The 16,117-nt window shown below is 51.1% G+C and overlaps 1 protein-coding gene across 2 annotated transcripts in view; it reads left to right on the top strand.

The window, feature by feature from the left end:
* NSF (N-ethylmaleimide sensitive factor, vesicle fusing ATPase) overlaps positions 1–14,788 on the top strand; it is an 80,140-nt gene extending 65,352 nt beyond the window's left edge. The window contains exons 18-21 of one of the 2 annotated variants that reach the window (XM_068212191.1): positions 5,761–5,895; positions 6,712–6,825; positions 13,943–13,998; positions 14,590–14,788. In XM_068212191.1, the coding sequence (XP_068068292.1) occupies positions 5,761–5,895; positions 6,712–6,825; positions 13,943–13,998; positions 14,590–14,608 (324 nt within the window). In that variant the 3' untranslated portion in view covers positions 14,609–14,788. Of the gene's footprint in view, positions 1–5,760; positions 5,896–6,711; positions 6,826–13,942; positions 13,999–14,389 lie in introns of both variants that reach the window. The other variant, XM_068212192.1, reaches the window with a different exon arrangement.
* Positions 14,789–16,117: the final 1,329 nt, after the last annotated feature.

A 16,117-nucleotide genomic window follows, 5' to 3' on the forward strand; every position in this document is an offset into this window, starting at 1 on the left:
TCTGATCTCTGGTGATGGAAGAACTGGGCTGGAACTGCCCTGGTTGTGAATCTGACACCAAATCATCTTAAGCTGTTCCTCCTTCCTTGGTAATTTACTCTCATGTTATGCCTGATTTTTGGAAGTTTGGCTTGAATCCTAATTTTCCGTGGGCTGAACACGTGGCACATTGCCTTCACCATGGCTGCTGTAGAAATTAAGGAGGAAAAAAGTGAATTTTTTCTGAAAATGGGACCACATCATCAGTACATGAAAGCCTGTGCTGTGTGCTCTGGGATGACCCTGCAGAAGCAGGGAGTGGCACCATGGCTTCTTCCAGCCTGAGCCATCCTGGGATCCTGGAACCAGAACAAATTCCAGGAAGTCAGTGCAGAGGAGCTGGGTGAGGGCAGCTTTTTCAGTCTGATGGCTTTTCCTGCTGCCTCCATAATTCCTGGGGCAAGCAGTGCTGCCCTGGGGGTTCTCACTTGTTTGTTGGGTTGCCTGAAAGTCTGAGGAGCTCGAGGGACTCCTGCCCTGTCAGTGCTGGGGTCACTCTGGCTGCTTTCCAGGGGTCAGGTTTAAAGGATGGGAATTGAAGGCATGGCTTCTTCTGAGGAAAGCAGGGAAAATCAGGATCTTTTGGGTGGAGCTGTTAAAAATTTGAAGTACTTTTGAGGAGTATCCATCTGTTCTGAGGAGCTCCCAACCACGTCAGTGGTTCAGGGACCTGGGAATAGATTTTAACAGAGATATCTAAAAATTTCTCATGGATCTGCCCTCTGGGAACTCATCCTGGTGCTTTTCAACCTTGTTAAGCCTTTCCATTCTTAGCACTGTGCGTGCCTGAGTCCAGCTGAGCTGTTGGTGAGAGCAAACACCCTTTAGTTCAGTTTATCTGATGTTTGAGAATTCCTTCTTGTGCTCCCTGGTTTCTGAAATGACAAGCAGCACTCTCTCCCTCATCTCCTCTACACCACCTATGATTTTATAAACCTCTCTGTTTTTACCAAGGATCTATTTAGGGAAGTTATTCCCTGTTTCTGACCATCCCTGGTGCTTTCTCCGACTTCTCCAACTAAACAGAATCACAGAAAAATGTAATGGTTTGGGTTGGAAGGGACCTTAAAGCCCATCCAGTGCCACCCCTGCCATGGCAGGGACACCTTCCACTGTCCAGGCTGCTCCAAGCCCTGTCCAGCATGGCCTTGGGCACTGCCAGGGATCCAGGGGCACCACAGCTGCTCTGGGCACCCTGTGCCAGGGCCTGCCCACCCTCACAGGAAAGAATTCCTTCCCAATATCCCATCCAGCCCTGCCCTCTGGCAGTGGAAGCCATTCCCCCTTGTCCCAAGTCCCACCCCAGCTCTCCTGGAGCCCCTTTTGGGCACTGGAATGTTCTCTAAGGTGTCCCCAGGCCCTTCCCTTCTCCAGGTGAACATCCCAGCTCAGAAATGATGGATTTGAAGTTGTATTTGGGACAGGAAGGAGCTCCTGGATTCACATGGCAGAATGGTGATCCTGTTTTGCTCTGTCCCGGTGGTCGCACACAGAGTGAGATTGAGCTGGTGTTCCCACAGAATTCCCCCAGGGACCAATGCCAGTGGTTCCCTCAGTGGTCACAGGGCTTTAGGGCCCTTTCTGTGTGTGCAGCCATCTCCCACTGCCCTGCTGGCTTTGGCTCCAGCTGACTCAGGGTGGCACTGGCCAGGTTGGCCACCACTGAACTGGTCCTTTAGGGAATGTTTGCTGGATGAGTCCAGAGCGTGGGCAGCTTTCCTGGGAGGAGGAGTGTGTCATCTGGGCTCCAGCAGCTGGGAAGGAAAGGCTGAGACTGAGATCAGTCATGGCCACCTGAAGTGCCAGCAGGTAAAACTCCCCTCACTGTGGCATTCCTGTGCTGCCTGTGTCCTTTCCTGATGAAACTCCAAGATAAATTCCATTTTTATTGTAGTCAGGTACAGACTTCATTAATGTATGAGGGCAGCATCCCTCAGGCAGCCACTCTGAGGTAGTTATCCCCTTGATTGATGCCTGATCAGTGTGCCAGGCACTGTACACATGCTGGGAGCTATATTTGGGGAACAGACACTGCCTGAGTGCAGCTGAGCAGTTTTTTCCCTCTTAAATGCTCATAGTTCATGGGAAACTGTTATTAACACAGCCCCTTGCCCAAGCTGTTCAGGATTTTGAGAGTTCCATACAGTAATAAATAAGTTTTTAGGAGAACCACTTCTGAAGCAGAAGGGTCTGGGTGTTCCAGCACTTGCAGGAGGGGTTGTTCTGTGTTTTGGAGGCCTCAATTCTGGTCAGGAGACTGTCCTTGGCTTCCTCTGTGCCCTGGTACCTCAGCTGTGTAGCAGTGAAGCTGTTTGAGGTGCCTGGCATGTGTATGGATGGTTAGGTGTCTTGATTTGAACAGACAGGTGTGTGCTAAGCAAGGCAGGAGCCTCCCTTGAAATGGAAAATGCAAACCCTCTCCCTCCAAATTATTATCATTTTGAAATTAAGAGGCTCTCGGGCAAAGATACGGGAATAGAAATGACAGTTCTTTACTAGGAAAATTAAAAAATACAAATGCAGTAATACAAACAAAAAACCAAACCACTGCCAGAGTCAGAGCAGGCCCTGGCAGCCTGTGGGTCAGGGAGGTGGCAGCAGTCCCATCCCATGGTGGCTCAGCCCTCCTGCAGTGCCAGCTGTGCTTCTGCTGGAGCAGGGATCCTGCACAAGGCTGGAGTTTTCCTCTGAAGCTCCAGGGCTGCTGGAGATGGGCCTGGGCTCCCTCTGGGAATGCAGTGGGGCAGAAAGCTGCTCCTCTGGGAATGCAGTGGGGAAGAAAGCTGCTCCTCTGGCAATGCAGTGGGGAAGAAAGCTGCTCCTCTGGGAATGCAGTGGGGAAGAAAGCTGCTCCTCTGGGAATGCAGTGGGGAAGAAAGCTGCTCCTCTGGGAATGCAGTGGGGAAGAAAGCTGCTCCTCTGGCAATGCAGTGGAGAAGAAAGCTGCTCCTCTGGGAATGCAGTGGGCAAAGGCTGCTGTGGTGTTCCCAAGGTCAGATTGTATCCAGGTAGGAATGCTTGGCTCCTCCCCTGGGCAGAGCCTCTCCCCATGGGATGATGGAATTTTCTCAGCCATGCAGGGACACTCACTGGCCATGGACAGCAGAGATCTCCTGGAGGGAGGATTGGCTGTGGGAGAGATAAAGAAAACTGCCCAAAGAACAGCAGAGAACTGCCCCAGCTCTGACAGATAGTGATAGAATACACACCCCCAGCTAAATCTTTCAACCTAAGACATTAGGATTCCTTGGCTAAGGGAGCAGGAATTCTCCTTTGCTGAGTTACAGGGTCTGCCACATCAGCCACAGCAGCACCACAGGAGGAGCAAGAGCTCCCTGAGGAGAGGGTGGTGAGGAAATTCAGAGCAGTGAAAGCAAAGGCAGGCATAGCTGAAATGTTCCCAGTCAGTTCTGCTGCTAATTCCTGAGTGCTCCTGGAGCAGTTCTGCTGCCCTGCCAGGAGATCTCAGCAGGCTGAGGCACCTCTGAGCCCTGTCCTTGGGAGCAGATGTCTCTGTCTGGCCCACGCCTGTGGGCTCAGGAGCAGGACGTGATTCGGGTGTTCTGGGGACTCATCTCACACAGCTTCCAGGTCAGTGTTTACACCCTGTTTTACCAACCCTTTCTGTAGTGGAAAGCTGCTGGAATTTTGTCTTTGTGCAGGCAAAAAGCTTTTCTGCTGCTGAGCATCTCTTAATCCTCTTGGTCTATGCAGTGCTTTAGCTGGAAATCTCCCATGGGGGTGTTCCTGTCCATGGCAGGGCGTGGGACAAGAAGGTCTTAGGGTCCCTTCCAACCCAAACCATTCCATGATTCCATGGTTCCTTGAAGATGGGCCCCCAATGGGGCTTCCTGAGTTCCTGTGGGAGTGAGGATCAAACTCCTTTCACTTTCCCTCCACTGCATGTGTTGGGTTTTCATCTTGCCAGGCAGATCTTCCTGATTTGGCTCAAACTTATAAAATGCTGTAATATTTTCCTGGCCTTGCTGGACCATCAAAAAGCAAATAAATCTTGTGCAGTTGTAAAGCTGTGGCTGTGCAGGATGTAGTGGGAGCAGCACCTGTGGAATTGGGCAGAAATACCATGGAGTGGCTGTGTTGCTGCTTCCTGAGGACACTGTGTCCTTTCCCAGGTGACCTGCAGGCAGTGTTGGACCCTCAGCCCTGAAACATCCTGCTGCAGTTCTAAAGCTGCATTTTCAGTTCAGGAATTGGCTGTTTTTCCCCATTTTCTCTTTTCCAAAGAGGTGGCTGAGTGGTGCTGTGGTGCCTCCTGAGCTGCACACGGGGATTCACTCAGGAGGGGCAGCACAGTGTCCCCTGCAGAGCCCTGTGTGACACTGGAGACCTGGGACATGCTCCGGTTCCACCTGCCTGGTATTCCTTCTCTTTGCTCTCTTGGACTAAAGCCCAACTTGGAGTGAGCACTGGAGCTTATTCCCAGCTCAGGATCTTGCTCAGTGTCCAGCACCTGGAGCAGAATCTGTTCAGTGAGTGCAGGGAAGAACAGACCCTGTGCAGATGCGCTGTGCATCAAAACTGTGTTTAAATAGGTTTTCATCCTCTGCAAAGGGAATGCAAAGCAGTAACAGGATTTATTATGGGAATAGATTTTAGAATGATGAAGTTTTGTGTCATGAAGTTGAAATATAGAACTTGCACAGAATCCCAGAATATCCTGAGTGGGAAGGGACCCCCAAGGATTATCAAATCCAGCTCCTGGCTCTGCACAGACACCCCAAAATCCCAGCCTGTGCATCCCTGGGAGTGGTGTCCAAATGCTTCTGGAGCTCTGACAGCCTCCAGGCTGTACCCATCCCCTGGGGAGCCTGGGCAGTGCCCAGCATCCTCTAGGTGGGCACTGGACATTCCCTTCACTCCTGGAGCCTCAGCCAAACTTCTTGGACAGCAGAAGAGGGGGGTCCTTGGCCAGCAGGCCCCTCCCAGCTCCCTGTGTACTGGGACAGAAAAGGGACTGATGATCCTGCCTGACTATCCCAGCAGCTCCTTCTGTCAGCCAATATTGATCAGTGTCCAAACCCTGCACAGGGAATTCAAATAGCAGTGGAAAGGGCTCTACAGGGTGAACAAACAACAGTGGATTTGCATTTGCAGCTGATGTTTTCCACAACTTGCTCTGTTATTCTTAAACCCTGTTATTGCCTGGGCTGACTTGGGGTTACTCTGTGCACTCTGGATTGGGAATTGGAGGCTGCTGGAGTGGGACTGTCCTGTACAGCTGCAGGGGGAACTCAGGGACTCACAGCAGCCTCTGCTCAAAAGCATGAGCTGGAAATCCACTGGAACTGCCTGTGCAGGAGTAGGGAATTCACTGTACCCACAGATTCCTAAAGACAGACTGTTCCCCCGAGAAGTCATTTGTAATTCAGCTTTTGGGAGTGGGAGTTTGCTCAGGCTTTTAAATTTAATGAGGATCCAGCTATTTATAATGATGGGTTCAGAAGGAGCTGTGAGTGTGGTGGGGCTTTGTGCACCATAATTCTTGGACCCTGTTGGTGGCATTGCTCCGAGAGCTGATCCTGGTCTCCTGTGGCTGCTGTTGGTGACTTCAATTACTGACAGATTTAATCCCATTAATTTTGTTTGAAGTGGGTTTTTAAATGGCCATTTCCCAGTCATCATTTGTAGTTAGCTGAACCTTCCCCAGGCTGGTTCTCTGCAGTTTTTCCTTTCCTGACTCTGGCTCCCTTGCCTGGGCAGGGCCGCAAGCTCCTGATCATCGGGACCACGAGCCGCAAGGACGTCCTGCAGGAGATGGAGATGCTGAATGCCTTCAGCACCACCATCCACGTGCCCAACATTGCCACTGGGGAGCAGCTCATGGAGGCTTTAGAGGTGAGGAAAAGTTCAAGGATGACAAAAGACTCAAAACTTGCTGGCAATGAGGGATTTTGCAGTAGCTGTGTCTGGTAACACCCATCCCACTTGTCATCATGTCATAACATAGCAGTTCTGAGGCTTTTCAATTTGCTTTTTAATGAATTAAATTAAGGCAAAATTAGAGAACAGTAGGTCTGGGGAAGGGTTTGTGGTCTGGATCGAAACATTCCAAGGGCAGGGAAGTGGGTAATGAGTATAATTGGGACACTTAAACTGAACGTGCCTGGAGGTGCTGAGCTCTGAGTTGGAACAGCATCAGCTGAAGGTGTTTGGTGCTGAGAAATTATAAGTTCCTTATATATTCCTGCCTTCAGTGTCTCCTTAGTCTATGCCCTAGTGGGAGTTGTAGTGAGTACTGAAAGCTGTTAAAATAAACTGAACAGGCAAATCTTTGGTGCCATTGGCAAACTTGTCCCAGTGGTGGTGTCACTGGAGCCTGAGAGACACAGACACTCCTGCAGCAGCTGTGGAAACTCCCTGTGGCTTGACCCATAGTTTCCTTGTAGACCCTGATCTGGAGAAGACCTGGAGTGCAGCATAAAAGCACAGCACTAACTGCTGGATAAGGGATATTATGGAAAAAAACATGAGGGAATTAAAGAAATTTTCTTTGTGTTTTGCCTTGTCTTAGATACATTGCAACACATTTTCCTTCTCAGCTAGTAAAAGCTTCTAGCTACCCATTCCCCATTCCCTTTCTCCCAAGGTAGGTGCCATTATTCCTACTCTCAGTCTCCTGTTGTTGATTTTTTAAAATGATTTCCCCCCCAGCTCCTGGGTAACTTCAAAGACAAGGAGCGCAGCACGATTGCACAGAACGTCAAAGGGAAGCCGGTGTGGATCGGGATCAAGAAGCTGCTGATGCTGATAGAAATGTCCTTACAGGTAGGAATGCTTCTGGGGAGGAAGCATTGGGGCCCTAGAGCAGTGCTGGAGGTTCCCTTCTCTGCAGAGCCGTGGTGTTGGTGGGAGCCTCTGCATTGGTTTAATTGGGAAAAGAGTTGCAGTGAGGGGAAATGTTCAGAACAAAGAAATCACTACATCTTGGTCCACAGAGATCTTTAAATCCTCCCTCGTGCCCATGGACTGTTCAGAGCTGCACTTCAGAGCATCTGACCATCTGGCTATGGGAGGGGTTGGATTAACTCACCTTTCATGGAATTTCTTTTCTCCACCCAGCATGTTAAGATTGCAGATAGCAATCACCTCAGTTTTTTTTTTTTTTTTTTTTAAAGAAGAAGGTGCCTGTGCAGGTGTATGTGCTCTTTCCCTGAAGAAGATAAATCTGTCAGGCTGTTCAGCTGCTCTTCTCTTTATTTACCACTTTCAGCACTTTAAAGAAAATAATTGCAGAGGGTAAAACTATGCAGCTCTGAGCCCTCCCCCGCAGCAGCACCCATGCCTGGAGCCAGCCAGCAAGCTCATGCTCATGCTGACACGGGCTGAGGGTGCAGCCCTAATCCTCCCCTGACATCCCAGTGCTCCCCCAGCCCCCCCCTGCTCCCATCAAATGGATTTAGTGCAGCTGAGTGAGCTGTTCTCAGATCTTCCTCGCAGAGGCAGGGCAGAAGTGAAGAGACTTGTAGTTCAGAGCAGACGAGTCGTGTACCCCTCTGTTCACTCCTCACAATTCTGTTAAAACTTGCTCAGCACTAAGGATATGCTCTGACTGCACGTCACCTCAGGGAATAAAGTCATTTATCTAGATTACTTTTTCCTCTTCTTCCTTGGCTTTTAATTCCATAGCTAGAGGCAAGTCAGTAAGTCATTGCTCACATGTATTAAAAGCATTTAAGAGGTGCTGGCCTTCAGGGACTGCCGGGCTCTGCCACGCTCGTGCTCCCTGAGCCCTGACAATGGCTCCCTTCTTGTGACACAGGACGTGCTCTTGTGCTGCTTTCTCCTCAAGTGCTGGTTGTTTTCAAAGCTGAAGGTGGAGGTTCTGTAAGTCATGGGCAGTTCTGAGTTCTGAGGTGGGAATGCTGACCCCAGCCCTGTTCCCAGCCTGGCCCCTGTGCCCGTTCTGCTCCTGGGGGCAGTTCTGGGCACCACAATGTCATAGGGATAGAAAGGAATTAGAGAGTGTCCACAGGAGGGACCTGAAGATGGTGAAGGGTGTGGAGATGAAGCTATAGGAGGAGCAGCTGAGGTCACTTGTTCAGCTGGAGCAGAGGAGGCTGAGGGCAGAGTTCAGTGGGGCTGCAGCTCCTCCTGAGGGACAGCTCCAATCTCTGCTCTGGGGCAGGGACAGGAGCCAGGGAATGGCTGGAGCTGTGCCAGGCGGGTTTAGGTTGGATATCGGGGAAAGGTTCTTCCCCCAGAGGTGCTGGCACTGCCCAGGCTCCCCAGGGAATGGTCCCAGCCCCGAGGCTGCCAGAGCTCCAGGAGGGTTTGGACAGTGCTGCCAGGGATGCACAGGGTGGGATTGCTGGGGGGCCTGGCCAGGGGCTGGGCTGGATAATCCCTGTGGGTCCCTTCCCACTGAGGGTGTTCCATGATTCTGTGACCAGTGACACTGTTGACACAGAATCCTCACTCTGCCTGAGGCTGTGCAGGCAAGCTGCTCTCGGGCATTAATTTTTTTCAGCAGACCTTTGTTGTGTAGGTGAGTCCAGGACCACCTGAAGGAGACAGGCAGAGTTGGGACTGTGCCCTTTCTCACACACTGAACATCAAGCATGAACTGCTGCCACTGTCCCTAGAGCCACTGAGGGTGTCCCTTTGCTGCCCGTGGAGGGTTGGCAGCCGCAGGGTGGTTCCTGCTCTGGCACTGCCTTCAGGTGGTTGTGTAACAGCAGAGGTAACAGCATATGGCAGCTAAATATGAACCAGCTCTGTTCCAAAAGGTCTGAGGTGTTTCCATGACTCCATCTGCTGAAGTGCTATAAATACAGGAGAGCAGTGCAGGCTCTCAGGGAGCAGAGCTGGGATCTGGGCACTGGAGCCCACAGGGAGCTGGGATCTGCCAGGCTCTTACAGGAAAGCACAATTGCACTAGGTAAGAAATCCAGCACTGCATCTTGTTGTCACTGAGTTGTACCACAGCTTTTCAAAGGAGATTTCAGCCTGGAATCACTTAAGAATTCCAAGTGATGGAAGAAATTTCTCAGAGCTCAGCTGATTAGATGCCAGGTGACTGAATTCTTTGTAAAAAATGTGCACATTGTGTCTTCCTCTGAATCTAATGGTGGGTTTTGTTTTCTTAAAGCAGTGGCTCCACTCTCAGTTCTCTGCAGGGATTCCTGCAGAGGATTATTCAAATAACTTCCAGTGTGTTTCAGGCTAAAGTCACAGTGAACCAGACCCTCAGTATCAAAATCCTTTCTTGGGATACCTGAACTGCTCTAGTCCCCTGGGTGAATTACCACCTTGTTTATGAGCTGTGTAACCCCATAATTTCTGGCAGCCTAATTTCCCCCAAACTCTGTTATTGGTGTTCTTGGCTTTCTTTAAAGCACATTTGTGTACACTGAGTATCCTGGAATGATTCTGTTCTTGTTCAAACAAAGCCTTTGATCCCTGGATACACTCAGGGTTTGCAATGTGAATCCACAAGTGTTTGCAGTGGCCTTGGCTGCAGGACAGGGCCACCTCCAGTGCTCTTGGGTCCCACATTGGCTTCAGCCTGCCCTGGCTACTGCTGGGTGCTCTCTCCATGGCTGGGGGCTGGTTCTCCTGCTTCCTCTCCCTGCCTGTGTTGTTGCTCTTGGACCTTGCTGGCAGCACTCCCAAAGCCAAGGTCTGTCTCCTGAGCCTGGATGAGTCAGGCAGTGTTCCCAAAAGCCCCTTCTGGCACCTCCAGGGTTTCCTGATTTGGTAACTTCTGTTTAGCATAAATAAAGCTTAATCAGCATAAAGAAAACTTAATCTAAGCTGCTTGTCTTTAATGTATCTTAACTTTCATGGGAACTTTGAAAGATCACCATAGAATATTGCCTGCTTTATTTTAAACCAAACGCTGCACATGGACATGCTGAGGGTTTGGGGTTCATGGCAGGTTTTCAGGAGCACTGGGGGCTGGTCACGTCTTGGTGGACGATCTCCTTCTCTGGACTGGAGGCTTACAACCTCCCTTCAGTTCCTTTGTTTCCTGAGGGGTCCTGGATGTCCTGGGGATGCTGCACTCCCCAGGAAGGAACATCCAGGTTCTTGTCACCTCTCTGAGCTCTGTCACAGGGTCAGTCCCCACGCTGCTGTTCCAGAGAATCTTCCCCCCAGTTTGGCAGCAGCATTTCCTGTTTCACAGAGCACCAGAGGTATGTCCAGGAGTCCTGACCCTGCTGCCCCTGTGCTCCACTGACTCCAGCTTCTGCTTCTTCCCAGCCTCTGGGGTTTGTGCCTGCATTTTTAATACAAAATTTGATCAAGTTTGAGTTTTTGTGGCCTTTCAGCTGCCAGCTGTAGTCTCTTGAACAAGGAGCTGTGTGTGCAGGTAAATGCTGTGTCTCCCCAGGAGCCAGTGCAGGTAATGGACTCAGTGTCCATGGACAGCCTTGGTGTCCAGGTGGAGAGGGGTGGGAGGCAGCATCTTCCATTTGGGGAACAGAACAATGGCCTTGGCAAGTTTGAATTCCAGCTGGTGGCTATAGAACAGGCTTTCTAAGGATGAAAAGAAGAGATTTGTCTAACTATGTCAGGTCCTGTTGGGTTTTTAGCAGAACCCTCTGGCTGGACCGTTGCTATTTCCTGGTTGTGATGACTTCCCATGGTTTCCTAAGGTTTCACCTCAGGATCTGCTCTGAAGAAGCCCTTTCAGAAGGAGACACATTCAGTGTGGTATCTACAAACACAGCCTGTGTCTGTCTGAGAAATCCCTTTGCAGGCAGTTGTCCCCAGGCTGTACTGGTGTGTGGGGATGTCCCAGCTGGCATTCCCCTTCACTGAGCTGCATGAGGGGTGTGTGGGGCTGGATCTCCCTGCAGCTGAGGCTGCCTGAGTGGCAGCACCAGCAGCAGGGCAGGACTCTCCTCTCCTGGTGCCATCCCACACCTGCAGGCTCAGGGTGTGCCTGCCCCAGCCCCGCTGGTTACTAAGGAGCTTCAGGAATGTTGGCTCCCAGGTGATGCCTGGCATGTGGGCACACAGGGACTTGTGCCCCTGAGCCCTGCTCCCTGGGCCCAGCTGTTTGAGCAGTGTTCAATCCACTGGGCTTGGTCTATGAATGACACCTTGATTGTGGGCCCACCTGGAGCTGGGCTCAGGCTTTATCCAGAAATGCCAGGAACATTCAGAAATACAGGAAGGGAGGTGGTGGAGTTGTCATGGGACTGTAGGATAAGCGAGGTCAGAATGCACCTGGGAGTCTCATCTGTTGGCTGTGGGGAAAGGGGGTTGTTGGGAAAGAGGGGTGCCCAGGCTCCCCAGGGACAGCCCTGAGGCCACCAGAGCTCCCAAGGATGCTCAGGGTGGGATTGTTGGGGTGTCTGTGCAGGGCCAGGAGTTGGACTGGATGATCCTTCCCCATGGGTCCCTTCCCACCCAGGGTGTTCTGTGCTCAGTCCAACCTCGTGCTTCAGCAGGATCAGCCACGGGGTCAGAGCAGAGCCCTGTGGGTGGGGAAGACTCAGGACCTTTTGCCAGGTGAGGGTCCCATGCTGGGTCTGGGGGTGTGGATTGACCTGTGGATGCCCCCAGAGGCAGGGGGTGTCCAGGTGATCAGTTCAGGGTTCATGTGCCAGCTCCTGTGCCTTCAGCCTTTCTGACAGAACCACAGAGTCACTGAGGTGGGAAGAGCCCTCCAAGTGTTCCCTCAGCACTGCCAAGGACACCACTGACCATGTCCCCAAGTGCCACATCCCCCACAGAAAGGTGAGACTGGCACAGTGACAGGTGAGCTTTTCCTTGTCAGCTGGGAGAGGTTGTGGAGAAAACTTAGGCTGGAGGGACCCTGCAGACACCCTCTGTCTGCTCTCCTGTGGGTGGTACCACAGTCCCTCTCAGTCCCTGAGTATTTCACATTCCAAACACTCTGCTGGGGGGGTTCACCTTTCTTCTCTTCCTGGACCCTGACTGTTGCCAGTGCTCTTTGCTGCTTAAACCCCAAATGAAATGCTCAGTGAGCCTCAGTAAGTTCCTCTAAATCTTCTTGTTTCAGTGAAATTATTTTTCTGATCTAAAAGTAGCTCAGCAGTTGCTACTGAGGAACTGGCCTTGCTCTCCTATCTCACGACTATGGGAGATTTTACATTTTTAGGCTTTTCTTAGCACAAAGGAGAAATTCTTGCTGGCTCTTTCTCCCCCGCATTGCTGGGACACTGTTGTTGGTTTAGGATTTATTTTCTTCTGAGCTGTTTTTGAAGGCATTTGTGTTGCCCTCTGTTGCAGCAGTCAGAATTTTAAATAGGTGGCTTCTTCACATCTGGGATGGCAAGAAATTCTCCTTGAGGGATGTAAAATGGATGTGATGTGATGTGATGTGATGGAGGAGTTCCAGACCCACGTGTGGCCTCACTGGTGGGAGGCCAGGGCACAGGCTGACACTGCTTCCCCACTCCAAGGACGAGTCCCAGTTTTATGTTTAAAGAGGCTGGCCTGTGTATTGCCAAGTGGGTGATGGAGCTGGGAATCTCACACCAGGTGACTTCATAAATCACCTGGGTGTTCCCAGAGGGAATCCCCTGTATTGTGATGATACAGTTGGTGATGGAATTTGCAGAGGGAACACAAGTTGGAGTTTATAGGACACAAGAACTTCTGGAATACAACATCAAGATTCTGAGAAACAGCAGCCTCTGATTTTCAAATGTTTATAGTCATCACTCACTGTATTTTGGTGCAAATCTAAGGGAGATTTCCCTGGAGCCATTCCATGAGAGGATCAGCAATCCTGTGCACCAGCACAGGGCACAGATCCAGCTACAGCTGGTGTCCTCCAGCAGCAGCTTGGGTGTCTGCTGAGCTGTCCTTCCCTGCAGTCCCTGCCGTGTCACGATTTGAATTGTCATTCAAATATCCTTGATAGCTTTTGATTAAGAAAGAAAATTCATGAGATACAACATGTCAGTGGCTACACCTTGGTGCTTGGGAGGTTTAGGGTGAACAGTAGGAAAAATCTCTTTGCTGGGAGGGTGGCACAGCTGAGAGGCAGGTATCCCAGGAGATGGAGGATGGCCACGTTTGCGCATGAACCCGCCCTGCTTAAGCAGGGATGGGAACCCAGGGATGGAAACCCCCATTCTTGTTGTCCCTGTCCCTGTCCTGGGGGAGGCAGGGCTGCTCCCTGGGGGCTGTTCCTGTTTGATGGATGCACAGCACTCACTGGTGCTGCCCCTTCTGGAGCCTTGTGCTGGCTCAGGTTTGTGCTGCCCCTGCCCTGCCCTGGTGCTGCTGCACCTCAGGGGGGACAGGAGCCCTCAGAACATCCTCAGCCCCTTTCCTCCTGTTTGAGTTGCTGCCCCAGTTCTGGGAAGGGGTGGGTGGAAGCAGACTTGGAGTGGGCCTGGCTGGAATTGGCAGCAGGGTGTGGGTGTGAGGTGCCATGGGAACAGGGCCTGTGTGTGCTCCCGTCTCCTGCCCTGTGACACAAACAGCCTGTGCCACTCACCTTTTCTCGGGGTGCAGGGCTGAGCCTGCCCTGGCAGCTCCAGAACTCTTGCACAGCCAGGCTGGTCCCTGCTCAGGGCAGGACCAGGCAAAGCAAACACAGCTCCAGCAGCCTTTGTGGCCCCAGTTCTGCTCTCTGAGACCAGTGACAGGACCCAGGGAAGGGCTGGAGCTGTGCCAGGGAAGGTTTGGTTGGATCTCACGGAAAGGCTCTTCCCCCAGAGGTGCTGGCACTGCCCAAGCTCCCCAGGGAATGGTCCCAGCCCTGAGGCTGCCAGAGCTGCAGGAGCTCTCAGGGATGCCCAGGGTGGGATTGTTGGGGTGTCTGTGTAGGGCCAGGGGTTGGACTCCATGATCCCTGTGGGTCCTGTCCAACTCAGGACATTCCATGATTCTATGCTTTCCTTTTTGGCTGCTTGAAGGATTGCCTGGCACTAATGGGGATCTGTTTGGTGTTTAGATGGATCCTGAGTATCGGGTGAAGAAGTTCTTGGCTCTTCTGAGAGAAGAAGGAACGTAAGTACTTTTATTTTAAAGCAGTGTTTAAATTCTCTTTTCTGCTCAGAAATGAGCTGCTGTGAGGGGAGCCTGCACTGGGGTGGATCTGCTCTCATTGTTGGCCCCTCTGTATTGTCAGAGCTGTATCAGATCAGTTCTTAGAGCAATTTGGGAGGGGGGAGGTCCTGAAGGTTTGGGAACCTGCATGCCTGAATTCTCTGCTTTTCTGAATTTACCCTTGACTTTTAAAGTGTCTATGAGATACTGGGCCAAAATTTACCTTTCTTTAACTAAAGTAAATCAAAAGAGATTCTGCTTGAGTTAAAATCCAGCTGTTTATCTAAAATCTGGAATTTTGGTTTCTTGTGTCTGCTGTCTGAGAGAAGGCTGTCCTACTCTTTCCCCATAGGTGCCACAGGGAGTAGTTGAACCCAGTGGGACAGTGGCATCTCCTAGAGAATGACTTTCTAATACATGTAGGGCAGTACCTGTGCTGGGGAAACTCACACCACTATCTATCCTGGCTACATGTGAGTGGGTTCCAGTGTGTGCTTGATGCTTTATACATGTGCATGATGCTTTCCTGATGGATTTGGCTTCTTTTGCAAGAGTCCCTACCCTAGACTGAAGGTGGACCAAGTGCAAGATCAACAGCTGGAAAAGTGACCAACCTGGAGAACAAACACTGGGATCTTTACTCTCCTGTGCTCAACACACTGGACAAAGTGAAATGCTCCCCTGATCCCCAGAGCCCCGTGTGGAACCTGCATGTGTAGTGCAATACAGTACCTTTATTCTTTGTCTTTCATATTCTGATGTCATGTGGAAGTGTCTCCTGGAACACTGTGCTTCTGTCTCTGTGCATTTTGGGGTGAGCAGGGGGAATGTCCTGTGAGGTTTGGGGCTGACCCTCACTTGTGTCCAGCATTCCTGCAGTAGGAAAGAGATTCTGGCTTTCAGTAATCCTGCCAGTCTGGTGGAGGGATGCTGAAGCACTGCTCTGCCTGATGCTGGTCAGGTGAAGGCTTTTTGTGGTGTCACCCCAGCCCTCACTGAACTCTGAGCCAGACCCACGCCCCACAGACAGAGCCCACAGGAGTCCAGCTCCAGGAGTGCCTGGATGCTGCACCCACTTTATTTATAGCCAGGTATTTTGGGGCCTGATGGGACCCTGCTGGTGGCACTGGGGACTGGAAGAGGGCAGGGAAGTGTTGATCAGAGTAGAGGAAATTTCCAAATCCAGTATTTAAGGCATCAAACCTTGTTGTTAATTCAACAACAGTTTTAGCGATGCTGGTTACAGCCTCCAGCTCTTCCTGAGTTCCTGTAGTTGGCAGCTTTGGTATCCTCCAGCCTCATTTTATCCCTTTTTCCTGCCATGTTACCAAAGGTTGAAATTCCTCCTTAGAGACAGAGAGGAAGCCATGCTCTGCAGGTGCACGAGATGTGTATGGCCATGTTTTTGCACTGAAATAAAGGAATGTATCAAACCTTGCTCCGCGCTCCTTCCCGTGCTCCTGTGGCCTCAGGGAGATGCTGAGGCTGCTGCCCTGGGCTCCACTCCTTCCAGAAGGTTCCTGGAACATACCTCAGTGTGGTGGGGCATGAAATCAAAGCCATTTAGCAGATGTTAGTCAGTGTAGCTTCCTAAACTCGACCAGACCCACAGTGGTGTCCAGAGGGGTGTTCCCAGGGAAGGAGGGTGCCCCACGTCCTTCCAGGCCCAGGTGGAGGTACTGTTGTCCTCAGTGTGCTCACAGCAGTTGGAGTGTTTCAGCCACTCCACTCTGCTCCTCTGGCAGTGCTGTTGTGTTGTGATGCTGTTGTGAGTCCCAGTGGTGGTTCCCTCTCATTTTGTGTATGATCTTGTGAATTTATTTGTTCCTCCCTTCCCTCTGCCAGTCCGAGTGACAGCAGCACACAGTAACTTATATTTCAGAGTAAATGATGTAAACCTTATCGTGTCTGTGTCCAGAACTATATTGATGAATAAATATCTGGTTTAATTGCACATTCAATGGATTCAATAAAAAGCACAACTCCTTGTGATGACCTGGGTGCCATCTGTGTCTGGTGCTGGTGTGTGTGAGAAGCAGAGCTGCTCCAGGGCTGCTGCTGCCAGAGAGGTGCTCAGAGT

This window comes from Anomalospiza imberbis, chromosome 22, assembly GCF_031753505.1.
Source record: "Anomalospiza imberbis isolate Cuckoo-Finch-1a 21T00152 chromosome 22, ASM3175350v1, whole genome shotgun sequence".
NCBI classification, from domain to species: Eukaryota; Metazoa; Chordata; class Aves; order Passeriformes; family Viduidae; genus Anomalospiza; species Anomalospiza imberbis.